The sequence below is a fragment of the Ambystoma mexicanum genome, chromosome 11 (assembly GCF_040938575.1).
Source record: "Ambystoma mexicanum isolate Mex_15411 chromosome 11, UKY_AmexF1_1, whole genome shotgun sequence".
NCBI lineage: Eukaryota > Metazoa > Chordata > Amphibia > Caudata > Ambystomatidae > Ambystoma > Ambystoma mexicanum.
Genome location: NC_090934.1, coordinates 840,145,541 through 840,172,307, shown reverse-complemented (window position 1 = coordinate 840,172,307; position 26,767 = coordinate 840,145,541). Strand labels below are relative to the sequence as shown.

Sequence of the window (26,767 nt, the reverse complement as noted above, 5' to 3'; positions counted from 1 at the left end):
GGCCGGAGGAGCGGCCCTGCCTCGTCTGGCCCGTGGAAAAACCTATGTTGAGAAAACCCTCTTTACGGAGGCTTGTGCCTTGGCGAGAGCAGTAAATGTTCCCACACATTTCGCCATTTTCTTGACAAAGGGGTCGCCGAATAGTAATCCCTGGATGGCGGGCCCCGATTCGGTGATGGCAAGCTCTCCTAGTTTGGGATCTATTTGCATAAGAATGCCCTTCCTGCGCTCGATTGAGATAGCACAACTCACGTTTCCGAGCAGGCAGAGGGCTTGTTGCGACCACCCTGATAGGGTGACTGGATCAATAGGTTTCCCTGTGTCCAAGGCTTCTTCCGAGAGGTCCATAATTTTCACTAAAGGACCGGTCATATCGAGGACCCTGTCTTGGCAGGACTTCCGGGCCCTATCGATCCCTTTGTTAGGATCTTTGCTATTTTTGCCAAGGAAGGTGATCATTTTAGCGTCAAGCTCAGGTGTGAGCGCTACTTTCCCAGGGATATCTGGACGGGGGCATTCTGCCCTTAGCTTGGCTCGGGCCTCTTTATCCAAGGGCCGGCGAAGCCTGTCCTTCATTTAGCCCAGAGCCCTGGATGACGGTACCCAGTCTGAGGATCTGGGGTGAATTAAGTCCTCTGGTACAAACATTCCTTCTAGAGCAGGTTGCTCGTTAGGTAATCGTTTGAGAATCGTGACTGCCGCATTCCTGGATGTGCTGGGTCTTGACCCTATAACTTGGTCATCTTCGTCCTCCGCCGTTTGAGGAGTTTCATCATCTTCCTCATCTGTGCCCTGTTGACGTTCCTCCGGGATCGAGGGTTTGTCACCCGTTTGTTCTCCTCCGGGTCAGAGGGTCTTGAGACGGAAGGAGTCTCCTTCCTATCCAGAAAGGCCTTTCGAAGCCTTGAGAAGGCATCTGTAATGGCAGCTGTGGCTGAGGTCGTGGCTGGCTCTGCCAGGCTTGGGGGGTCAAAGAGTCCCCTTTCCTCTTTCAAGCCGTTGTACTTCCCCCTTCAGGTGTGCTCTTCCTTTTATGAGCTTTCTCCTTTGTATTAGTGGGGACACCCCTGAGGAGCACCTCCATGTTGTTAAGACGTAGTTGGATCAGTACCAGCATGTCTGCTACAATTTTCTTTACAGTAGTTTCAACAGATGAGCCGAGTACTCTCTTGAAACTGGCTGCTAGAGCCACATCCTGCTCCGGAGAGTCCTACTCGTCCTCTGACCATTCCTGGTCAGTTTGAGGGGTGTATTCCTCAGGCATTTATAGCTTGTTTGGTTCTATGGTCAAGGGTGTACGGAGCAGTAATATGTCTGCCTACCAGTAGGGGCAGCGTCTATACCTTCAGCAAGCCTTCCGTTTCCCTTTATTTTTTTTTTTGCATTATCTGATAAATGAAAAATTCCTCCTCTTGCGGTCCCTCCGGCGCTCAGCGAACGTTAGTTCCCTTTGATTACAAGGAAACACGTCAGCGAGCACCAAAGACAAGGAAGAACAGAAGAAAGGACCGCGCGGAGAGGCTCCCTCTGCTGGCCGTTGCGGCGCCATCGGGAAAGGTAGATATATATAAATAAATGAGCCGCAGGCGGCTTCCCGCTAACCCCGGCATCCCGATGGAGTACGTGGGTACCAGAGGGGGCAGGAAACCGTAAGGCTGTGAGGCCTAGCTACGCTCCTGGAAGCGTGTAAAGACAGTAAGTGGTGGCCACAAGAACTGTCACTGTTGCTGGGTAACCGGCACAGTGAAATGTTACGATCCCCGAGTACGGGGTCGGGTAATGAATTACAACAGTGACGGGACTCTTCTGAGAGACCGTCGAGTCAAAACACAGCCCTCTATAAGGAAAACTGATAGATGAGTGTTACTGCTCCTGGCTCTTACAAGTTTAAGCAATATAACTTTATAACCAACTAACTTTATTTCCTGGGAGAAAAGAACGAGTAAATAAAATCCACCTATCTCTTGCTGTGAGCAGCAAAGAATGATGAAGTGGTTCAAGGATTGATGTTATTTGAAAGGGCTAACTGCACTACATTGGCTGTTAAGGGTCACATGTTCTGTGACTATTTGTCCACTGTCTCAAGGACCTATTGGAAATTGAGTTTATTTTGTTTTTTTTACTAAGGAGCTGTAACATACTTTGGACTGTTTGGACAATTATTTTCAGAACCTTTGATCTCGGGATTTCAGCACCTATGCAAGTTGTTTATGTTATGCTAAAATCTTGCTGCTGAGCTTCTATGGTTAATTTCAAATTAAAGAAAGAGAAGCATAATGGGAGCCTCCGGTCTTGGCATATAATTGTGTAAAGCGTTGTGTTATCTCTATAGAAGTAACTAGTGCATTACTTGCAGAAAGAGAGCCAGGTCTGCACCACAGGATCAAGGACACATACACCTTGGTGAGAGCATCCAGGCATCACGTGAACAGTGCATCACTTGGTGAAAGGAAGCCAGGTCTGCGCCAGATGGTCAGGGACCCATCCTGTTCGCATAGAGCATCCAGGTAAAGTTTTTAAGTACAGTAGCGCAGAAAGGGAAGGCAAGGCTACCAAACAGGGTCTGGGACCCCCAAAGAGTGGATTTGTAAGCCTAAGGAAGGCTTGGAAAAGACAGACATTTCTACGACAGCCAAGGAGTGGCTCAAGTCAGATGAACGGAATCAGACGAGGACTGCCTTTTGTCCAGTGGAAGGGAGACACCCCTCTGATGCCTTCTTTTTGTTTAGTTAGCTTGGCATGTAAGGGAGTTAGGATTTTGGCACTGGTCGGTGGGACTTACTTTGGACATTCTGACACTAGTTATTAACTAAACCCCTCTTAGGGTTAGGGCAAGTTAGGTTTTTCTTTTCCTTTTATACCATTTTAATCATTGTTTTTTGCCAATTCCATTACCCCTCCGTGTCAGAGTCTTACTTCTGCACCCTTACAATCACTGTGCAAAACTTGTTTTTAGGTTAGGGTGGACTCTTACTGTGGACCAATGCTGCCTTGTAATTTAGTAAGGAATGTGAAAACTTGTTTTAACATCTTTTCCTTCCATTTTAGGTTGATGCAACAGTATTCGCTTACAACCAACTTCTAAAGTGTGGTGCAAATTATACACCAAACTTTGATTGTATATCTATGCGTAAACATATCTTTATAAGTTTAAAATGTACTTGATGCATTCGAGCTTAATGCACCTGTGCTGTGAAATGAATGCATTTTATAATTTATTAAATGGACAAATGTTTCCTTGACAAACCCTAGCCTATGTGGACCATAATTGACACCAAAACCTGATCTTTTAGTATAAGCATTAATGCTCAGTCCTCGTTATTTAGTGAGAGCTTAGTTAGACATTTATAGTAAACCTTTGTAGGCCTGCTAAGGTTGGTTTCTCAGAACGCCACACCAGAAGTGGCTCTGACAAACCTAACAATGGTGCTAGCTGGGCTCCCTGTCATTTGCTTATGTGTTGAACCCCTGTTGACGAGTGATTTTCTTAAAGCCAGTCCAGTCTTATTAGAACCCTGCTCTCCGAGATTTGGAAAGCATGTAATGTTCACCTTAACCTGTTACATTTACCTTGAGCTGTTTTCCCTGATCGGGCCATATTCTGACCACCACAATGTACTCACATTTTTTCCATTAAAACAATTTGGCAATTGGGGACCTAAGGTACCTTTGATAAAGATAACATGTATCTTAGGTAATGGGAGAGTTGGTTCATTTGGCCCACAACTAATATTTCTGTCAAAGGGAAAGGAACTGCAAATTTTGCATCGACCTTTATCATTTGTGGTCAGATTTAATGGCAAAAAGCTCTAAAACACGTGTGGCAAAACCTTTGGTCATTACCTTTCTCTTCCCCTTGTTCCCCAACAATCCAAGCATCCTTTCCCCAGGAGTGTGCCTTTAGTACATGTTCAATGGTATATCGAAATCTCTCTGAATCCAGATTACATCCAATACCAGTCACTTGATTTTGGGGAAGACCACTCAGCTTCCACACCACATGCGTCATAATGTCAACTAAAATGAAAACCAAAGATAAAAAGAGAAATGCATGAATACCCACAAAACCATAAAGGTTATGATCAATTATTCTTTCCATTTAGTGATAGTTTAAGCAAACACACTACAGAACAAAACATCAATAGTACAATGAAAATGGGTAGAAAAAACAAGAATAGGAACATTAAAAGGGGAATCATCCTAGTAGTGCTGTTGGCTACACAACCAAGACTGGATAAAGGTGATCTTCAAGAAATACATACATCCTAGATAATTCATTTCCATACCTTCTGAAATACACACCAGAAAGTTTAGCTTCCTTAAAACCCCTTATTTAGTACACCCAATCAATTCTGTAAAAACCTCATCATGGATAGCTTTTCTGACCATGAATATCTATGTACATATAGTTCTGGTTATTTGGAGGCAAGACTATTCTGCAGGCTGTACAGTGATAATGTCACTAGAATAAAAAACATTTTTGAAAGAACACTTATTTCCTGCTGCCCCCTGACCACCATCCACCACTTCCCCAAATATACTAGGAGTGGTGTTCGATTGGTAAATTAACCCACTCCTAAAATATGTGGGGAGTGTTTTTTGGCATCAGGAAATAAATATTGTTCCAAACAGTATTTATTCCAGTGATACTATCAAAAAGAACCTTCCACAGATAGTTGGCCTTGATGATATCTTATTTTGACAACAAGGGTTACATATAAACAATATACATTCACCATATGTGCAGGGCCGTGGAACTCTTGACTGAACTGTGTCACAGAAACGCGCATTTCTGCTGAAAACAAATTGTGTCTTCAAAGTCTCCCTAAAGGATATGTGATGTTTGGTTGTCCTAGGAGCCTGTGGAGGATAATTCCACATTTTTGCAGAATGTAATGAGAAAAAGCAGATGTTAAGGCACTATTTGTACCATCCTCTGTTGAGGATGCTACAACAACTAACCCAAGGGTGAAGGCTAAAACACTGGATGAGAACGAGAGGCCAAACAGATCAAACGTGGGTAGCGTGGTCAGGGCGACAAGGCTCATCTCTAAGGTATGGGTAAGTAGGTCGACACAGATGTACAATTAGTCCACACATATAAATCTAGAAAATACACTACACTGATGTACTGTAAAATATATGCTTTACTAAAGTCATGCCTATAAAAGCATCTATTCAAAATAGTACTTTGGTAATAATACACTGTATTAAAAAGATACCAAGTATAATTAAAAACAGTAATGCCTATAGAAGGATTTTGCTAACCCCAATGTCTATATGTGGGGTCCTCTGCCAATGGAAAGTACCCAACATAAAATAACAAAGGGGCGGGGAGAACCAGGATACCCTACAACCTAACAAGCTGGTCACTACTTAGTAGCCTGAACAACTATGTGCAGTGTCCTAAAGACACATCTCAACACTAGCATATGTGGAAGAACCTAGATGATCAGCCCTTGACACATATGGCAGGGTATGGGATTAAAAAGGGAAAAAACAGGTTTTCCAAAGTAAAAGTAGATTTACAAACCTGAAGGCCTAAAACACAATTCCCAATAAAGTTAGACCTCCTCGGGCCTTTTTAACTGTATTAATGCCCAGTTGCCCAGAATACATTAAAGCCACAAAGTTGGAACCATAGTGAACTTCAGCAAAATCTTCTAAGAATAAATACACATTTCGGTAATAGTTAACTTCCTAAAACATTTAATGGAAAAATAAATACATTGTTAACAGCTGCAGTTTCAGTGTTTCCAGTACTTTTAACAGAAACAGACTGCTGTGATATTTTGAATAGCGCCTTTATTTGAAAAAACAAGAAAATTTAAAAATGAAAAATAAAAGGCTTTGTGTTCTTTTTCTTGTTCAAATTTCAAAAAATAAACCTAGTCATTGAATTAACAGTTTCATTTATTTTTCATTTTTTAATTTTCTAATTTTTTCAAATAAAGGCGCAATTCAAAATATCACAGCAGTCTGTTTCTGTTTTGTTACTTATACCCTGGTCAGCCTTAGGGTGATATGGATATTTTTGAATTAGCAGCCTACATAGATCATAATACTTTCTGTAATCAATTCACATCCAAGATATCCAAGATAACACAAGGGCGCCAGTAACTGCTTTAGAGACTGATTTTATCATTTCCTGTATAATTTCCAGTACTTTTACCATTGCAGAAATGAGAAGGGCGATGTTAAAATTCATGTACAACCACAGGTAAGTACAACAATGGTAAAACTTGGATCAGCGCTTGCAGAACCCACAAGTCACTTTAAGGAGAGTTCAAGTGTTAATTCAAAGTTCCACAGGAAGTCATGGGAAAGGTTAAAGGACCATCCACACTACTGGAGGTAGGTCTGATCTACCACACCGGTGATATGATACGATAATTTATTTGTATCGCGCTCGTACACAAGTGTTTCAGAGCGCGAAAAGGCAAGGGAGGGGAAACAGGGGAGAACAAAACAACAATCTTACTAGGCCCAGTGACATTGAGAACGTGCAAGTGCACGGGAAAGGGAAAAGTGCATGGAAGGGGGAGAGTGGAAAGTGCAGAGCAGAGGAGAAGAGATAAATAATAATAAATATATAATGAAGCAATAAACAGGAGTAGTGCGGTCAGCAAGTGGCAAGAGCTGTGTTTACACCAGCAGAACTGGGTAAGTCTGATAAGTGCATAAAAGAAGATAAATTGGCGTGGGGGACTGTAGGGGTTACAGATACAATCCCCAGTGCGAGGGGTGGCCGTGAGGCAGTGCAGAAGGGTGGCAGGGTGAGCAGATACCAGGGCCTGGGGGACAGAGGGTGGCCAAGAGAGCAGATCAGCAGGGCAGAGGGGGAGCAAAGGCAGATGCAAAGAGGAAGGCCTTGAGGTGCTTCCGGAACCGGAGATGGTTCTGCTCAAGTTTTAGAGTGGCAGGGAGGCTATTCCATAGGGAGGTCCGAGCCGAAGACAGATCTCCCCCCAGCTCGTTTCTTTGAAAAACGACTGACACTGAGGGAGTTAGAGGTAGAGGAGCGAAGGGCTCGAGAGGGGAGGTATTTGCGGAGGGATATCTGAAGGTATTTTGGGCCCAGGCCCCAGAAAGCTTTGTAAACAATGCAAAGGGTTTTAAATGTAATCCTTGCATCCACTGGGAGCCAATGGAGAGATTTCAGAGCTGGAGTGATACGATCCGAGGGCTTGAGGCCAAGGACAAGTCTTGCAGTCCTGTTATGGATTAGTTGCAGAAGGTGAAGAGTAGAGGCAGGTACATTTAGAAAGAGGCTGTTAAAATAGTCCAACCTAGAGAGAGCCAGAGCTTGGGGGACAGTGAGCTTCTGGGGGAAGGAGAGGAAAGGAAGAGTACCTCTGAGGAGGTGCAGTAGGAAGTTTGACTTTTTAGAGACCTCTGAGATGTGGGAGGAGAAGGAAAGTGTGGAGTCAAAGATGACCCTGAGGTCTTAGCCTCGCAGGTGGGGATGGGAGGAGGGCCAAGCGAGGCCGGCCAGAGAGAGAGGGCAAAGGATGGCGAAGGTGTGCCGATGAGGAGGATCTCAGTCTTGCTGGCATTCAGGCAAAGATCATTGGTGGCACTCCAATCTTGAATGGCAGTCAGGCAATCCGATATGAGAGAGGGAGAGGAGGTGACCGATGGCAGCCTGAAAATGAGTTGAGTGTCATCAGCGTAGCACTGGACATTTGAGCATAGATTGGCAATGCAGCGGGCGAGGGTTGCCAGGTATTGGTTGGACATCAGGCAGATAAAGAAAAAGTGAGGCCATCTTGGAGGGGCCCAAAATCCAATGTGAGCAGGTCAGAAAGTAACAGGCACAGTGTTTAACCCACAAGCTGGGTGCACAAGGAACCAGGGCAGCTACAGTGTTCAAACCACTACCAGCCCAGCAAAATTCTGTCTGTGTGTGTATGTTGAGATCGGGGGTGGGAGGGTGTCGGGTCTGTATGTTTGTATTTGTGTGGATGGGTAGTGTATGTTGAGTCTGTGTGTTTTTGTGTGTATGGGCAGTGTATTCTGAGATGGGGTGGGGGTTCGGGTCTGTATGGTGTTATTATATGTGCAGTGTATGTTGATATGTGGGGGTGGGGGGTGTCGGGTCTGTATGTTTGTAATTGTGTGGATGGGCAGTGTATGCTGAGATGGGGTGGGGGTTCTGGTCTGTATGGGTGTTTGTTTTTGAATGTATGTGCAGTGTATGTTGAGATGTGGGGGTGGGGGAAGGCGGGTCTGTCTGCGTTTGTATTTGTGTGGATGGGCAGTGTATGTTGATATGTGGGGGTGGGGGGTGTCGGTCTGTCAGTGTGTTTTTGTGTGTATGGGCAGTGTATGCTGAGATGGGGGTGGGAGGGGTTCAGGTCTGTATGTTTGTTATTGTATGGATGGGTAGTGTATGATGAGATGCGGTGGTGGGTGGTGTCTGGGTCTTTATGGGTATGGATGCATGGTGTATGCTTGTTCGTTTGTATGCTGAGATGGGGTGGGGGTTGGGGTCTGTATGGGTCTATGTATGCATGGTGTATGCTTGTTAGTTTGTATGCTGAGATGGGTGTGGGGGGTTGGGGGTCTGTATGGGTGTATGTATGCATGGTGTATGCTTGCTAGTTTGTATGCTGGGGTGGGGGTTCGGGTCTGTATGGGTGCATGGTGTATGCTTGATAGTTTGTATGCTGAGATTGGGGGTGGGGCCCATGGGGCATTGTGTTTGGTTGAGGGGTGGGGCCATGGGGCATAGGGTCTGGTTGAGGGGTGGGGGCCATGGGGCTTAGTGTCTGGTTGGGGGGTGGTGCCCATGGGTGCGTAGTGTTTGGTTCAGGGGTGGGGGCCATGGGGCATAGTGTTTGGTTGGGCCATAGTGTTTGGTTGGGGGTTGAGGCTTAGGGTTTGGTTGAGGGGTGCGGCCCATGGGGCATAGTATTTGAGGGGTGGGGCCATGGGGCATAGTGTTTGGTTGGGGGGTGGGGCCATGGGACACAGTGTTTGTTTGGGGGGTTGGAGCATAGTGTTTGATTGGGGGTGGGGGACATGGGGCACAGTGTTTGGTTGGGGGGTGAGGGCCATGGGGCATGGAGTTTGGTTGGGGGGTGAGGGCCATGGGGCAAAGTGTTTGGCTGCAGGTGGGGGCTATGGGGCATAGTGTCTGGTTGGGGGGTGGGGGCCATGGGTGCGTAGTGTTTGGTTGAGGGGTGGGGCCATGGGGCATAGTGTTTAGTTGGGGGGTTTGGGAATAGTGTTTGGTTGAGGGGTGGGGGCCATGGGGCATGGTGTCTGGTTGGGAGGTGGGGGCCATGGGGCATAGTGTTTGGTTGAGGGGGAGGGGCCATGGGCATAGTGTTTGGTTGAGGGGTGGGGTCCATGGGGCATAGTGTCTAGTTGGGGGGTGGGGCCCATGGGGGTGTAGTGCTTGGTAGAAGGGTGGGGGCCATGGGGCATAGTGTTTGGTTGGGGGCCATAGTGTTTGGTTGAGGGGTGAGGGCAAAGGGGCATAGTGTTTGGTTGAGGGGTGGGGTCCATGGGGCATAGTGTTTGGTTGGGGAGTGGGGGCCATGAGCATAGTGTTGCACTCCAAGAGTGAACACAATAAAAAAGCTAAAACAGGCAGTTAAGAGATGTACATCCTTTGCTTTTTGTGGAAACCTGCCTCAACGAAGGCCATACTGCTCTTGGCCAACTGATTGTTGGATTTTGTTAATCCATTTGGCCCCACAGATGCGGTTTGTTGTGCTTGTGCCTCTTGCATACATGCCAACATTCCGGGGCATCTGGGAGGGAGATTTCAACAGGGAAATCAGGAGACCTATATTTTCCATAGAAATGCATTGGGGTTACAGTTATTTTAGGCGGGAGAACGTGAACAATGGCAATATTATTCACTGACAAATCGGGAATCTCCCGACTAAATCGGGTTGGCATTTATGCTCTTGGAGCCAGCATTCACTTGTTTTCGGAACACTTTTATGGGCCTTTCTGTTGCCGTGGGATTACTGCAGCTGTCGTCCCTGGTCTTCTTTCTCACGGCTCCTTTCATGCCGGTCTGGCCGTCGGATCTGTGTCCCCGTATACACTTTCTTGGCCTCCTCAGGGCCTGCTCAGCAGGCTGGGATATCGCCCCACAGCGGGCGCAGCTTTTGTCCTCCTCTACGCTTTCCTCTGTCTCACCCCCCAAATCGGATCCACTCTCACCTCCGCCTGCTGATGCGCTCGGGCCAGAGTCCCGACTCGGCTGCATCCTAAATGTGTTCCTCCTCCTGCTTTGAGACCCGGGGAGTCACCAGTCAGGCTTCCCTTCAGGGCTCCGGTGTCCGCGATGTAAGCTCTGCACCACAGCTCCACCTCGGGTACGTGGCCAGACCGCTCCTGCGCGCCCGTCCCTCGATCTCTGGGGCAATTTTGCTCGGTTGCGCTGGATTTATGTGCCCGGCTGCTGTCGAACATCCCCCACCTTCTTTGCCTGCTTCTCGACGACCGGTCCCGCGGTGCGTCAACCTTCTTCAATGGTCCGCGCTGCCCGTGCCCGCCATTTTGTCTTGTGCGAGCTGGTTTCTTCTCAGCTGATTTCTCTGCAATGCCGTTCCGGTTATGCTCAGCAGGCTCACCGGGTGTCGGTGATCCGTGTATGTTCCGACGCCTGCTACAGTAATTTTTACTGTGTATAATTTCGAATTACGCCAGATTAACGGGATACTCTTTAGGATTTAGTTGGAGCTCTTGGGCTGTGCCTCCTACTGCATGGCCGCCAAGCCACGCCCCCCTCATGTGAAGTCTTATATGTGGTATTCAATAAAAGCACAAAGCTAGCATGCCTATCAGCTTCATGACATTTCTAACTGAGTGAAACGAAGAGTGAGAAGAAATTTAAAGTGTATGACAGGCGGAGGTATGGATCATAGTGTTCTAATTCAAAATGGCAGATTCATGTGCGAAAAGGAAGTGACAAAGTACTTACTTAGCAAGGTGAGGTAAAGATGCAAGGAAGCAGTTAATCAGAGCTCGGCAAAGTTCTTTCCTATTATCATCTATGGTTCCTTCTCCCCTTTTGTATGATTTCAGAACATCTGTTTGTGATCTCCTTTACCCTTTTCCTGCCTCTCCAACACTGCTCCACTAACATATTCCTTAGTTCAGTCTATATGTCTCTCTGTCTGCTTATCCTTCTATGACAAGGTCAGCAATCTGACCTTGTCACAATGGACCAGGAACCCGTTACATAAGGTGAAGACCTACAGAAGGTTGGAAGCCAGAGCCAATCCTACCCTAAAGAGGGACAGTGGAATTTGAGAGGGCCACTTTTCCTGTCTTCTCCCCAAGTGTCTGCTTATATCTGTGCAGTACTAACTTGCATCACCCCATACCGCTTGAAACAAGTGCTCGCAAGTTTTCGCTTTTATCTCTAGTGAGGCAGAAACAGTGTGGAGATGACAACCCGTAGGACAGCAGCCCATCAGCACCCAATGCGACCCACCTAGAGCTGAACCGGTGCAGCCAACCTAGACCACCAAGGACTTAAAACAGAACTGCAATTTCTCAGTAAGACTCCACTTACCTTGGGGGTAACTGCAATGCAGCCCCCTAAAATGGACTCAAAATACTTTGCATTGTGGGCCGCAATTGTTACAGCACGGCGGCCCATATGGGAAAAAAGGGGCAAGGCTTAACCCTTCAGTCCTCACATTCTAATGGCCCTGTGATTCCAGTATTGCTGACCTCACAGCGATAGTCACCACACGCACAAATACTCTTCAGCTTGGGCTTAGTCTATTCTAGACACCATAGGAGATGGTCTGCCTAACTCCATGGGAATGTTCTTCTGCTTTCTGTTTCGCTCTGCTTTTATGCTGCTGCGTGAGAATGTGTACATCACATATGGTCTGTTGTATAGATTGTGACTGCCAAGATAGTAATTGTGCCCTGGGCAGATCTTCCTGATATTCCTTATCTAAACTGTGTCCATATACAAAGTCTGATTATTCGTCTCATTATATAGGGTGCTTGAGAGGGGTTGTTCCACTTCATAAACTGCCTGTTATTTGACGCAAATGTTTTCCATGTGCACTTGAAATAAACATGAATGATGTTTCTTTTAGAAATTTCACGATTAACACAGAAGTGTCTTGAGCTCGGGACTGAGGTGCAGCGCCCACTGTCAGAGCTGAGCACCTGGCGTCACGTTCGAACTTATGTGCAGGCTTTACCAAAATGGCTGTCACTGGATGTTGTGTCTAGCCAGTAGGATTTTCGGTGTCATGTGTTTTCCGGTGCCAGTGTCCTGTGCCTCATGTGTGGAAGGGTCTTGCGTTCTATGTGCGGAACAAATCTTTGGCATTTTCTCAGTCCCATATTTTGGATACTTCTGGGAGCGCACCCCTTCTCGGGTGTCAGTAAGTTTTGGATTTTCTAACCTCTCCAGCCTTTTGCAAACTAGGAGAAGGCTGCAAAGGTGACCCTGCAGAGTGCTTTCTGGCAATGGGGGGATGGGGTCACTTAGCGTTTTCCTTTGGTTTAGGAGCCAGGACTAGCCCTGACACAAATTCATCAATATCAGAAGAGACCTCCATTGAAGAATATTCTTGCTCCATTGACTAAGCTGCCCACACAGCTGATTCCAACGCAAAAGAGTCTTCAGCCTGAATTTCTAGCATCACAAGCAGGCCTCCTCTTTAGGGTTCCTGTGAATGCAGTGGTTACACTTAGGACATCACTTTAACAGAGTTTTCCACACTGGGGTGGGTATAGATTATGGAGTTAGACCAACAATGTAAATACACATGTGCATGTGATATTCTTGTATAGTGCCGAAAATCCCCTTAGAGACCTATGGACTCAAGAAAATGGGGATTTTCTGCCTTACCACTACTCGGGATCCAGACAGAGTATCGGTAATGCTAATAGAGTGGCGGTATCCCAGCACAATTATCGCCGGGATACTGCCGTAGCCCCCCGCACCACGAGGAGTGGTGTTTCCAGAGTGTGCACGCTTACCAATGTTGTCTATCATGCTTACCTGTACATCTAATGAAGCCCACTGTGCCATGAGGTGCAGCCTTTCCGAGCGTGCACCCACGCCAATTTTGTCTGTTATGCTTACCTGCACACCTGATGTAGCCCCCATATCTTGAGGGTGGTTTTTCCAGAGTGTGCTCCTTTGCCATTTGTGTTTGAAATGCTCATCTGAAGTAGCCCACCTCACCATGAGCTGCGGCTTTTGCTAGATCATGTTTCCAAGATCCACCCGCATCCTGTTCCCCAAGCGTGATGTGGCACTCTTAAAATGTCTCTTGCACTAAATACTACAATAAATAAATTAATACGGCCGTACCTAAATGCAGAGTGTGGGGTAGGGACACGGAAAGCATGTAGAAGTCGGTCATAATATAGTCGGGTTTCGGTGTCAGTGTTTTGGCAAATACCATGTGAAACCAGCCTTACTGTGACAAGTCCACACAGACCAAGAAGAATCCTAACCCACGACTACATACTCAACCCGAGACGATGGACAAGCCTCGGTATCCAAAAAAAATTTAAAAAATCACCGCTGATGGATAAAATTTATTAGCACGAAGAAGACGAGCTGCCTACCGTGTTACTTTGAAGTAACAGCTTGTACTACTGTAGACCAACCACTAGATGGCAGACTATCAACAGAATTGGAATCAAATGTATTCACGAGCCCCAGAAACATATAGAACTTTGTTTCACGTTGTTTCACACGGGGAAATGTTTAGAGCTCTGTCAATCTCGTAAACGCCGACATAATCTTTATTGTCAATTTGACAGAAAATCCGAAGCGGGGGTAGGGGAAAATGCCTGCGTCATGTGTTCCCATACCTAAACGTGACTGCCCGACAAGCAGTAGATGAAAACGAATCGGTAATTTCTAAATGTATTGTTAGTGGAGGGTAGAAGACTGAAAGATTGTTAACGACAGCCCGTGGGAGGAGTCACAGATCGAGTGCCAAAACGGAAACAATTACTGCACTGGCCCTTCACAACACATATGATGGCAGCACCTGAGCATGCGAGACTGGACCTTGCATTGTTAAACCAGAATAAGCATTTTGGGGATTTTAGGGACACTTCTTGTGCCCCTCAACATTTAGCTTTCTCCCCATCTTTTTGTGGTTCACTGGTCTCTTTTTGGTGGCCAGATGGACCTCTCCTCTACCATGATGTCCCTTTTAACCTTTTATAAAGTATATGGTATTGGGCTGCCCTCGCCCCACACCGCCCAAGGTGCCCAGTGCCATGGATGCCTTCCAGACTCCCCATGTTTGCTCTAGTGTGATTTCACCCGACACAGGTTTTAGGAAGTATGTTGGTGGCCGTTAAACTTTAGTTTCAGCTTCAACAAGGGTGCAAGCCATTTTATTGCATTGGTCTCAATGTACCTTCTTGGTAAGCCATTGGTTTGCCAATTTTCTTTTTTTATCCGCCATGTTGTGTTTTAGAACTCTCCTTTGTCTAGGTGGCCATGAGGTAGGCAAAAATGGTCATTCTGACCACGTGAGTTCTTTGGCAGACTCGAAGGCCAGCTTCCATATTGGTTCTAACTGGTTCAGGCCAGTATTGGTCCCTGGACTACCAATCTCACTTCCTGTGGTCGGCGGCTAAGTCGCAATCATACTGACCAACCAAAATGGGTGGTCATCAGACCCTCGGACCCTTTTAGAGATTGGTTTGCTGGCTCTGCAAAGAGGAGGGAGCAGGTCAGCTGACCTGCTGCAGGAGACTTCTGCTCCCATTCCTGACGTTTTTCCTGTTTTGGACCCTTACCAGGCTATACTGGCTAGGTACATTTGTTTGGGCATATGATATCCCAACGTTGGTTTTGTGCCTCTGTAGTACCAGTCTGGGCCCACGGACGTCTCCAGTCTTCTCACATCTACTGCGTAGAGCCCTCAAGGCTCAAAACAGTTATTGGCCGTTTTACTGCTGAACCTGTCATTTACTGCCAGAATGTTTCAATAGCCGTGGTTCGCTGCAGAAGTCCAGTAGTTTGCTGAAGTAACAACTACTGACCAGATCTTCAGCTTTGGGCATCCATGGATGCTACCAGCCATGCCATTTTGTTTTCGGTCTGGAACAGTTTGCGGCCATGCTGCCGACTTCTTCTGTTCAACCTGATGCTGGGAGCTGTTTTCTTGGGTTCCCTCTTCTCCCTAAAGTCTCCCTCGCCGGATTGTTCATTCATGGCCTCAAGGAAGGGATCTCTAGAGGCTCATATGTTTCTTTCCTGGGTTGCCATGGGTCTCATTGGCCAAGGGTTCAAGTCTAGAGAACCGAATCCTTCAAACAGCACCTGTAGAAAAGAGCCACTTACCATTGCCCACTGGGTTGTTTCGCACTGCTAGAGACGTTTTTCAAAAATTACAGATGGAAGTACCTAACGGCAGGTCCTCGGGTGGGTAATTATTAATACCCACACCCATTTGTTGCCATGATATGATATGTTATTTATAATGTGCTTAATAACCAGAGGTTTCTAAGCGTGGACCCGGGGATCGCACCTGTGTGGCTCCCTGTCGTCTTGCTTCTAAGGCGAGCATGTTGCCGCTGCGCTATCCTCCCGAGACGGGTCCATGATATAGATTCCTTTGAAGCAAGTCTTTATCACATTTCCCCTAGAGTTCTATTGGGGGGTTCTCCTGGTCCGCTGCTTCTTCCTCTGGGGTGTATGTCCACCCAAAATCTGCACCCGTGAGGTCAAGCAGACTAACCTTCAGTAAAGCAGTAACGCCGAGGGCTCTTTAACTTTCTCCTATTCATTCCAATGGAACTGTGTACTTATCTAGAACTCTCCCAAAATGGACTCTGGGGGCTTTCCTGTCGCTGGATATTTTCCTGGACCACCCTAGGGGTCCAGTAAGCCCCAGAACATGTTTGATATTTTTGGTACTTACCTGTGATATTTAATTGATCTTTAACATCTTCATATGCATTTCCTTCATGGGATTGTGAGTTTAACATTGCGACTATTTCTAGTAACTCAGTAATTATCGTTCCTTTGAAATGTATGAATCGGATAACTGTTGCTAAAATGTTTCACTAATAACTGGAACCCTTTGGCTACGGTTTACAATGGTTTGATTGGTTTCTCTGCCTATAAAAAAATATTATTTGGGGTGTGCATTAAAGCCCATATAATGCCCTTGGGAGTTCAAATGAATATGGATTTCTGTTTTAGGCCCACGTGATTTATTAAATATTTTATTCCCGTTGGTAAAATTGCATTTCTCTTCTTTTCCCATACCCTGCATATATGTTTTAGATGCTGACCATTAGGGTAGGGCCTTCCATAAATACCAGGGTTGGGCTGTGTAAACGGGACACTGTACTATTGTGCTGAAAGCCAATAGAGGGCTTACTTGCTTGTTAGGTTTGATTGTTCCCTAGTTCTCTCCACCTGGCTGTTATTTTATTGTTAGGTGCTTACCCCTTGGCAAAGGACCCAAATATAGACATTGGGGTTGAGAGAGTACTTGTATAAGCATTCATGTTTTTATAAGGGGATATCATTTTAATACTGTTTATTAATAACCAAAGTACGTATTTGACCTGATAGTATCATATGTGTTACTTAAACAGTATATATTTTTCAGTATATCAGTGTAGTGTATTTCCTGGAGTTATGTGTGTGGACAAATTGTACCTCTATCTCAACGTACTACCCCTTCCTGCCAGTTTAGCTGATCATCTGACCAAGTTACCCACACTAAGAGGTTTGGCTTTCCTTCTTTAATAGTTGTGTAAGCCTTCGCAGCAGAGTTAGTGTTTGTAGCATCCTCAACAGAGGGTGGTGCAAAAACTCCCTTAGCACCCATCATGGCCATTTCGGAATCGAGAGTCTTTGCCTGGCATACAATGGCAGAACTTGACCATTTGACACTTGACGTCTGATAGCAATCCCTGGCAACGCAAGGCTGTATTCTGCATAGAACGGTTGTTAGAGAGGGTTTTCTATATCCTTCTGGTGATGGGTTCAGAAGACCAAAGAAGTGGCATGGGTACAGGGTGTCCAGCAGATCAGTCCAAAATCATCCTCTCATTGGTAAAGTGGCAGAACAGGTTGATTTCACGCTTAGGAAAGGAGTGAGCCAGCATAAAGTAAAAATACTCACACATAATAAAACACTGCACAATATATAATGAAAAATATACACACTATTTAATATATGTAATCTGGTAAGCAACCACAGTTCAATAGTAGGTTAAAACCCTATACACGTTTTTTTAAAAACTGTAAAAAAAAAAGTCTAAACGAGACCAAATTTAATCCTAAAACCAGTGAAAGACAAAGCAAAAACAACATCACCTTTCTGTTTTTGCTAAAGTCACCCCGAGTGGGACGGGTATGCGCAGACGTGGGTCCCAAGTCTGCCGGGCCTAGAGACCCAAGCAACTCCTCACTGATGACGCCCAACAAGGCTGAAACATGTCTGGGGATGCTTGTGGTCTCGTGCAAAAGGGATGTGACCTAGCAGTTCGGGCTGGACTACCCCTTTGGGGGTGGGACCAAGCCTGATTTGCATTTGGTTTTTCCTCTTCTGTAATGGCTTGGCAGGCTGAAAAACGATGGTCTGGAGGGTTGCCCAGAGCTTTGCCCGTGGTTATGATTAATTCAAAACCTTCCAGCCATCACCTTTCTGTTTTGCCAAGTGAAAGACAAGCATAGTTAAATAAGGTACGACTTAATTTGTAGGCTTCACTAGGAGGTAATACTAGTAATTTATCACATTTAGGTCATAGGAAATTGCAGACCGGCATTACAAATACTGAAAATCCAGTGACAGGGTCAATAAAGGGCCCCACCCTCTACTAGAACCAGAGAAAACAGACAGGCATATTCAGGTGCAGTGTTCTTGAGAGGTACATTGGGAGTGAATCAATGTGATTTATCACATTAAAATGCAACAGAGGCTGTTGTCACTTTTAGGGAGTCAAGAGTTTCTTAAAGTATTCCTATACGGTTTAACGGAACAAACCCACTAGGTCTCTCACAGTTATAGTGCAAGGTAAATATCTACCTTTTACATTCCAAAGGTTTAAAGACTGAGACAATCATCCATCTGAGGAGTCAGGGGGACCCCAACAGAGGAGCTCAGGGCTCAGGTCTCAGGTTCCACCACCAGAACCCCGGAGAAGACTGGATGCAGAGCGGGACTCATGTAACCCAGATGACAAACTGTTGCAGTGCCATGGGGGTCACAAAAGATGCACTGCACCGGAGCCAGCAGACCCTGGAAGACCGATCAGCAACAGAATGATGGGAGTCACAGCAAACAGGGACAGTGACATAGGGAAGAAGTTGCTGAAGAAATGGCCCAGCAAGTGTGTGATTAGGTGCTGGGGTTGGGTCTAGATAGGTTGGGGTCTCCGTTCAGAATTAGCAGAGTTTCAGGTGAAGATGAATCCAAGAAAAACGGAAAAAATTGTCCAGAGAACAAAATCATTCATAACAATGTATCAAAATGTATTTAAAGTGATACAAAAATTAGAAAATAGTAAATTAATTACAATTTATTAAACACTTGTAAATTTAACATAGCAACACAGCAGCAAAATGTGCCTAACATAGGCTAAAACATCCTTCACACTTGCCATTCATAGTGCAACATTCAATCACGACTCAACATACAGTGAAAGACATCCAAAATGCTAAAAGACAGAAGGACTATACTAAAAACAAATGAGGAGAGAAAATATATTACTGCTCCCCACAACGGCATTCATTATTATTGTAATTGCCAAACACATAATAGAGTTTATTAGCACAACATCTATTATAAGGGTGGATCAGAAAAGAGGAATACAAAGATCACATCCCTGAAAGTTTTTCTCGACCGGTTTCGACATGAGGTGTTAGTTGACACAACGTCCTCATCAGGAGGAGGATGTACCCATATTGGTGAGCGACAGGCTGCTGGCAACAACAGAGGGTGGAAGTAAATCAGCCGTCTGCTAGAGCTTGAGGGCTCTGTCCTGGTGAGATCTATAATATGCTCAAGAATTTCCCAAGCGGCGTATACTAAATGTAGATGGACAGAATGGAAGCCGCCGAGGTGATCAAATCAGTGGACTGCCTCGTATCAAGGTGTATTTTGTCTCATGGAGGAGCGTATTCACTCGCTCTCTGTCTCGCGGCGAAAGGTCGTTAAAACGCTGCATATGCGTAAAGAGAGCCTACAGAAGAACCAAGGCGACGATGGAGCCAAGACAGCAGGATACCAAACGGGGGACCTTTGCTTCTACTTTCTCTCCTCCACTCCCCTGCTGAACTCCTGACTGAAACTGCACTGGTCACCAGGCTACCCTCTAATCCCGGGCCCAGGTTCCCCTGCCCCGCCAGTTGCACACCTGCACTGCCTCCCGGGCAACACCTGCACCTGGGGGCTGACTCTGTATCCCTACAGTCCCCTACCAGCTCTTGACACTTGATGTCTGCACTTACCCCTGCACTTGCCACCTGCTGGCCACACTTTTCTACTTATTGTTCTTATTTACTTTATCTTATTTATTTTACTATTGATCCTATGTATTGCACTGCCCCTTCCCCCTTCCCCGCACGTTTTCCTTTCCCCCCTCCCCTGCACTTGCGCAATCTCAATTTCTCCTGGCCTAGTAAGATCGCTGTCTTCCCTCTGTTCCCCCTCCTTTGTCTCGTCGTGCCTTGAAACACTTGTGTATAGGCGCGTTATAAATACCATATAATATCACGCTAACCCACCAAGTTAACGCTATTGCCTCCTCAGCGGCCTATACCCCTAAATTCATGAATGCTTGTAGACCATTCCTATCCACCAATATCTGCCTCACAATCGCCCGTGCCGTGAGCGGCTCCAGACTGGACTACTTTAGTGAGCCATTTGCAGGCACATCATCAAGAAATAGCCATAAGCTCCAAGTCATCCAGAATAATGCTCTCTGAGCCACCCTTAACATTTCCGGATGGAAGCACATATCAGCCACTAGGAGAGACCTGCATTGCCTGCCAATATGCGAACACATTGCCCTCAAAACTCTCAGTCACCCACAGATAACTGTCCAACACACCCCCCTTAAAATTTCCCAAAAATGTAAAAGAGCCCAGTACTCGAGTCCGATTCGCTCCACCTGTGCCCACCACCATATCACACTGAGATTTACACTGGTTAGAGAGGGAGGAACCAGTTTCCCGGTCATTGAAGCAAAACTATGGAACACCCTACGTCCGAGCCCGAGATCTGAGCATTCCTACTGGACCTTCCGCAAACACCTAAAAAGTTGTCTCTTTACCTAAAGGCCGTCCCCCTCATGACTTGTTATGTCCTCGAACATTCTATTGCCTGCAACCTTATAATCTGTCCAGCAAATAGTGCCTTGATGCCCTCAGGTTTAATGTGCTGCTATAAATGTAACTCCCCCCTTAAAATTCCCCAAAAATGTAAAAGAGCCCAGTCCTTGAGACCGATTCGCTCCACCTATGCCCACCGCCTTATCACACTGAGATTTACACTGGTTAGAGAGGGAGGAACCAGTTTCCCGGTCATTGAAGCAAAACTATGGAACACCCTACGTCCGAGCCCGAGATCTGAGCATTCTTACTGGACCTTCCGCAAACACCTAAAAAGGTGGATCTTTACCTAAAGGCCGTCCCCCTCATGACTTGTTATGTCCTCGAACATTCTATTGCCTGCAACCTTATAATCTGTCCAGGAAATAGTGCCTTGATGCCCTCAGGTTTAGTGTGCTGCTATAAATGTAAAAAGTAAATAAATAAAGAAATGCTAAAGTAGAAGAGACTGAGCATGGTATTTGTCTATTCAAAATTAATATTGGACTTTCATAATGCAGTAACTTTTTTCAAAGGCAGTCATTTTCTTCAATGCGCCTCTGACATTTGTACAAAGAATAGGAATCATGGTATGAGGTTACACAACCAAGTAGCCTGCATACTTACAGTCAGTATCCGATATTTAAGCTGACAGTTGGATTATACAGTATGGGTGATTCTTTTGCTAAGGAGCTATTGGCTATGAACATTCTGGAGCTTGAATGTTATTCATATACTGTTACTTGTGCCTTTTGAGTACTTGAGAAAGTGTGACTTGTCTGTGTGCACTACTTAAACTATTCTGAGCGGCACCCAGAGTGAAGCTGGGCAAGAGCATATACGCACAGCTTAGAGGGAACATTGGGTTGGGGTATTTATCGCTTTTATGTCATTACTGGAGAAGCTATTTACTTTGCCCCTATAACATGAAGAGCTGATTAAAAGATGTACATCAACCACAAGTACTCAGGGTGCCTCACACTCATTCCTGGAAATGCTTCAGTTTGCAACACTGTTGAGGTTCACATTACTTACATAAACGACCCAAGAATCGCACCAAAAATTCCATTAAATATTTCATCTAAAAAAATAATGTTTATGTTTTGTTCAGTGCAAATTGGAGAAACACAAATGTGTGTCTTAAAAGACACATATATCTCTAAAGCAATGAATTGTTGCCGGACTCCCTCCAACCGAGCCCCATCTGCCCTCAAAATGCCCCAGCTGAAAAGCTTCCCAGAGAATTGTCTCTATTCAAACCTCACCCTTTCCTTTTGATTGTGATGTAACACAATCCCAATATGGTCACACGCATATCATATAAACTGGCTGTATATCCCCTCTTTAAGACTTCTAGACGCACAAGCATGATATATTGATGATTGTGCTACCATGGATCTTGTAAAGGGACTGGCCTGACAACTGCTCTCCAGTTTCACTGACCCCTGCCCTACTTAACACAGTGTACCATTTAGGCCTTGATGATTGCAATGCGTGGGGGAGTTGAACATCCAATAGATTTCTGAGCAAAACTACAAATCCGGTACAGACATGCACAGATAACAGAGTATCTGCAGTAGGGGCGATGTAAACTGTAATGCTGTGATGTTTTACAAATGCTTCATTTCTCTCTGCCGGAGGAAGTGGGAACATTCCACGAAAGCTTGCAAATATGCAAAACAAATGACTGTTAGCCTAATTAAGGTATCAACTCTTCGTTTTTTTCTGGATCAACATTCTAATCAACCCTTGGCTAACACGGTACAAACTGAACTTTAAATATCAAAAATACCACAATGTACCGCACAAAAATGAAGCTTAAGGAACTATTGGAAAAACAAGCACTGCTGGACAGTGACCTCTTCTTTTTGAGCAAATGCAAGAGGCAAAATCTGATACCAAAGGGACTGACATCAAAAACCCTCTGGCTTCAATTTACAGCACAACATTCTCACAACAAATATGCATCATGACATCAGAAAGGTTAAAATAACAACCTTATTTTTTTTATTTATTTGCTTTCATCAAATCAATGATTTTGCAAAAAGAGAAAATCTTGAAGTTTCTTAAAGATTTGAAGTTTTTTCTGTCCAACCGTGCAAAAGTTTTTGAAATTCCCTTCTTTTGGTTTCTGGTATTCCAAATAATAAGTAAGTTCAAAACCTTTAATTGATGAAACCTGGTCGCTCGTCTCCATTGAATTTGAAGCACATTTCTCTAGGGCTGCCTTTAGAACTTTAGCAGTCGCTATTGACCATGCTGTCCTCGATCCGCTCAGGAGGCGGTTCCACCAGACGACTTCTTCATACAAGAGGCTAGGTTCAATCAGCGGTCCCAGATACGCTCTTCTCCATTTTTCCGTTTGGGAACAGTGCATCAGGAGGTGCTTTACCGATTCGGGCTCATGCTCAGTTTCGCATAAGCGACAATGGTTTGATTTCGACTGGCCCCTGATGGCCCTTATTTCGTTGGTCGGAAGTTGAGACGAGACCTCAGGAAAATGGATCGTAGGGCCTTGTCTGGAAATCTTTTTAGGACTTCAGTGGTTGAATGCAATTGTCTGGGCTGGTAATTTAGATGAATGAGAAGTTTGTTTTTTTCCCGCTGATGTTAAAGTCTCTATTAAGTCCAATTGGTCCATTTTCCGTTTTATTTTTGTGGGGTTTCGGATCAGTTGGTCTTCAGAACATCCAATGTCTTCCAAGTGGGCTCGCTGCTTGGCCGCGCAAGTTGTGAGAGTTTTGCACCTTCCTGCTGCCATTTCAATTTTGATTATGTTGTACAGGGGAGGCGAGTCCTGCATCATTACTTTTCTGAACAGAGCCATTTCAACTGCTTCAATGGCAGCTTTCAAGGAGAGTGTTCCCAGTTGTCTTCTGATGACCGAAACCGATGTGGAATTGGGAAGATGAAGGATTTTTCGCCAAAAATAGGCCTCCAATTTTGGCCCAATTGACGTGGGAATCAATGGCATTGCCTCACATCCGTATGCCAAGCTCGGAACTACTTTTCCTTTGTAGAATTTTATGGCTGGTAGAAGCGAAAAACAGCCATATTTCCTGTCAATTATTTTCGCCTGGGTGGTGAGTTTTCAGACCTTATCCCACAGATGGCTTTGCATCGATGTCTCAGACTTTGAGCTGTCCATCACCACACCCAGGTATTTAAAGAACTTCACTACTTCTATGGTCGAGTTTTCAATGTGCCATCTGAAGATTTTTTAGTTCTTTTTTGGAGGTTGTCCGAAAATCAGGATTTTTGTTTTCCCTTTGTTTATCTCTAAGTTTTTTTGAGATGTATTTGGCCAGTTTGTCAAGCTGTCTTTGAAGGCCAATTTCGGTCTGATCAAGAAGGATGATGTCATCTGCGTATAGTAGACGGGCCACAGAAGTCTCGCCTATTTTTGGCGGAAAAGATTTTATACTGCTGGTGCTTTCTTTGAGGTCTCCAAGAAAAGAGATGAACAGGGCCGGAGTCAGCGGGCAGCCCTGTTTTACCCCTCTGAGCGTTGGGATTTCTTCAGACACTGTGCCTGCTTGGTTTAGCTTGACCATACTGAACAATAAGAGGAAGAAGCTTGTGTTTGGACATAGAGTGAGAAACAGTGCAGCAGCTCCTGACAATGTGTGGACAGAGAAAGCTGACATGCTCGAACAAAAGTTCTGTGTTGTCAACCTCTCAGATTATATCCCAACAAAGCAGAACATTCATGTCACGACCCACACTCCAAAGACCCCCTGGCCAGCCTATGGGCCAGGGAGAGTCTTGACCCCAGTCACCACTAAGCCCAAGAATTCGCAGCCTAGGCCTTCTTGGCGCCAGGCTCATGTTTGAATATGGACTTGTGCTTGGGAACTACTTTTTGTTAATGCCAGTCAATGTGGAAGCATCCACATAACCTGGCTCCTTGAAACCAGGCTTGCAGTATAGTGTTTTGGGTGTGGTACCATTGGGACTATTTTACCTGGACTTCTTTCTTAAGCTATTTAAACCACACCCGAATGGACTGACACGCTTTGCGTTAGTTTGCATTTCTGCAACGTAATGCTCACCGTGTTCATCTCCAGCCATGAACCTCGGAATAACAGCGCCTGCAGAAAAAGGAAAAGACATCGTGAGAAAAGACAACAGCTTACCTGAACTTTATCGCCAGCAATCCGCAGCTCTCCTGATCATCATCCTGGAACCAGCGCTCCTCGGATCGACGGCCCTGTAAGAGAAAAAGGGCATTAAACATTACAAACCTTGCTGAAAGGCTTACCTCACCAGCCACTCCTCGATCAGCGTCACTTTGGAAATTTCATACTCCGGCCGAGTACCGCGACCTGTGAAGAAGAAAAGATAACAGGTTAGCAAAGGCAAGGCATCTTAAGCGCAGCGCATAGCGCCTACTCACCGCATCAAGGCACTCCAAAACGCCCATACTTCCTGGCGAAACACAGATTCCCCCTTGCCACATAGTGGACTTCCGTGTACCTAAGGAAGCAAAAGACATAGTTCAAAAGGCATGCAAGGACAGCAATATTCACAGCAATAAGTCCTACCTAAAAGACTGAAGATGGGCTGGCATCAATGAAGCAACTCGATCGCCGTTGCCCACCAAGCACAACGCACCCCTGCCAAGACAGCAGAACAGAGAACTCGCCAACATCTAAAACAAGGTGAGAATTCCAGAAGGGCCGCAGATCTACTTGGAGGTGGGAGGCTATTTACTCCGGCTGCCCAGCCCTGAACACCGCTTAACTGTATTTCAGGCAGAACTTATCCGCTGGTCGCATCTGGGCATCGCAAGGAGGGACACCTGAACCCCAACTGCTGGGTGGCACCCCCGTGGAACCAGGTGAGCGTAACAATTCAGTGCTGTCAAGAGGGCTGTAATTCTGCCCCTCTAAACCCATTGACAAAATAGAACTGTGCAGCAATCTTGAGGCCTTTTTCAGACGACTCAGATTAAAGGAATTTCTTCATGACAACACAGACAACAGCCAGGACAGCAATGAAATTATCAATAATTGGGACACAAACCAAGCCAGAAAACGAAACACCAACTAGTCTCTGGACATTGGGCGCAACACAAAACTGGATTGATACATTGAACACTTCAGACATAGAGCAATAACATTCCTATAACATGACACCTCCAGAAAGGGGGGCTATAAAATCTCTGAACAACAAGAGTATTACAATCAAACCGGCAAGCAAAGGAGGAGCAGTTGTCATAATGTACACATGTGACTATGTGCAGGAGGCACACAGACAACTTCCTGACAAAAGATATTACAAAAAGCTTCAGGAAGACCCGACGAAACAATACTAAAAAAGTTCTCAATGAGGTCATCAAGAAACTTCTGAATGACTTCTAGAAAGACATTCAGGGCCTTGTACCAGATAACCCAATGCCTGGTTCTTGCTACATGCTCCACAAAATACACAAAGAAAAGAACCCTGGATTCCCAATCATCTCTGGGTCAGGCACTCTGACTGAAAATATCTCTCACTGGGTCGAAAACATCTTGAAGCCACTGGTAAGAGTGACACCAAGCTAGGTCCAGGACACCACTGATTTACTCAACAAACTGGATGATATAGGTCCCCTCTCAAGGGGCACATTACTGGCAACCATGGCTGTGGAGTCACTCTACGCAAACATTCCGCACATCGATGGCACTGAGGCATGTAAGAATGTGCTTGGCGATGAAAACCCACTTGCCGACACTATAAGCAAGTTCATAGAATTCATCCTGACCCACAACTATTTCACAATTGGTACTGATACTTATCTCCAAATGATGGGGACGCCATGGACACTCGAATGGTGCCACAGTATGCAAATGTATTCATGTCACAGTTAGGGACAGATTTCCTTGGCACCTGTGACAGCAGACCTTTGAGATATCTGCGCTACATCGGTGACATCCGCCTGAACTGGACTGCGGGGAACCTGGACCTCCGAAACTCGCATAGAAGATTTAATTAATTCCACACAACCCTCAACCTCAAACTCTGCGAAACCCCTGAAAAAAGTCAATTTCATCGACACCATCATAACTATAAAAGGATAGCCAGCTACAGACCACAGTATATCGCAAACCAACTGACTGTGCCAGCTACTTCAAGAGTGACAGCTTCCACCCAGTGCATCCAGCAATATTGTTTACTTGATTATGTGCATGAAATGTCCCAGACATGGCTACTATGTTGGAGAAACTAATCAACCTGTACATAAACGCATGAACCTCCATCGTCAAAGTGTGAAGCGATGTACCAACCGACGAGAGTCCAGTGGGTGAGCATCTTTCAGAATCTAATCATACCCCAGATTATCTCAGGTTTGCTGTACGCTGGAGTAATTTAAGGACTGACAAGGCCAGCAACACCTATGACTTCAAATGCATGCACATTTTCAATAAACTGGCAGGGGGCTTGAACAGACAATGCGGTTTTGTTTCATGAATCACTATT

General features: G+C 45.5%; 1 protein-coding gene across 2 annotated transcripts in view; it reads right to left on the bottom strand.

The window, feature by feature from the left end:
* The window catches only part of UEVLD (UEV and lactate/malate dehyrogenase domains), a 573,150-nt gene that overhangs the window by 152,339 nt on the left and 394,044 nt on the right, over window positions 1-26,767 (bottom strand). For both annotated transcript variants that reach the window (XM_069623794.1, XM_069623795.1), the window contains exon 9: window positions 3,844-4,017. In XM_069623794.1, coding sequence (XP_069479895.1) covers window positions 3,844-4,017 — 174 coding nt within the window. The remainder of the gene's footprint in view (window positions 1-3,843; window positions 4,018-26,767) is intronic.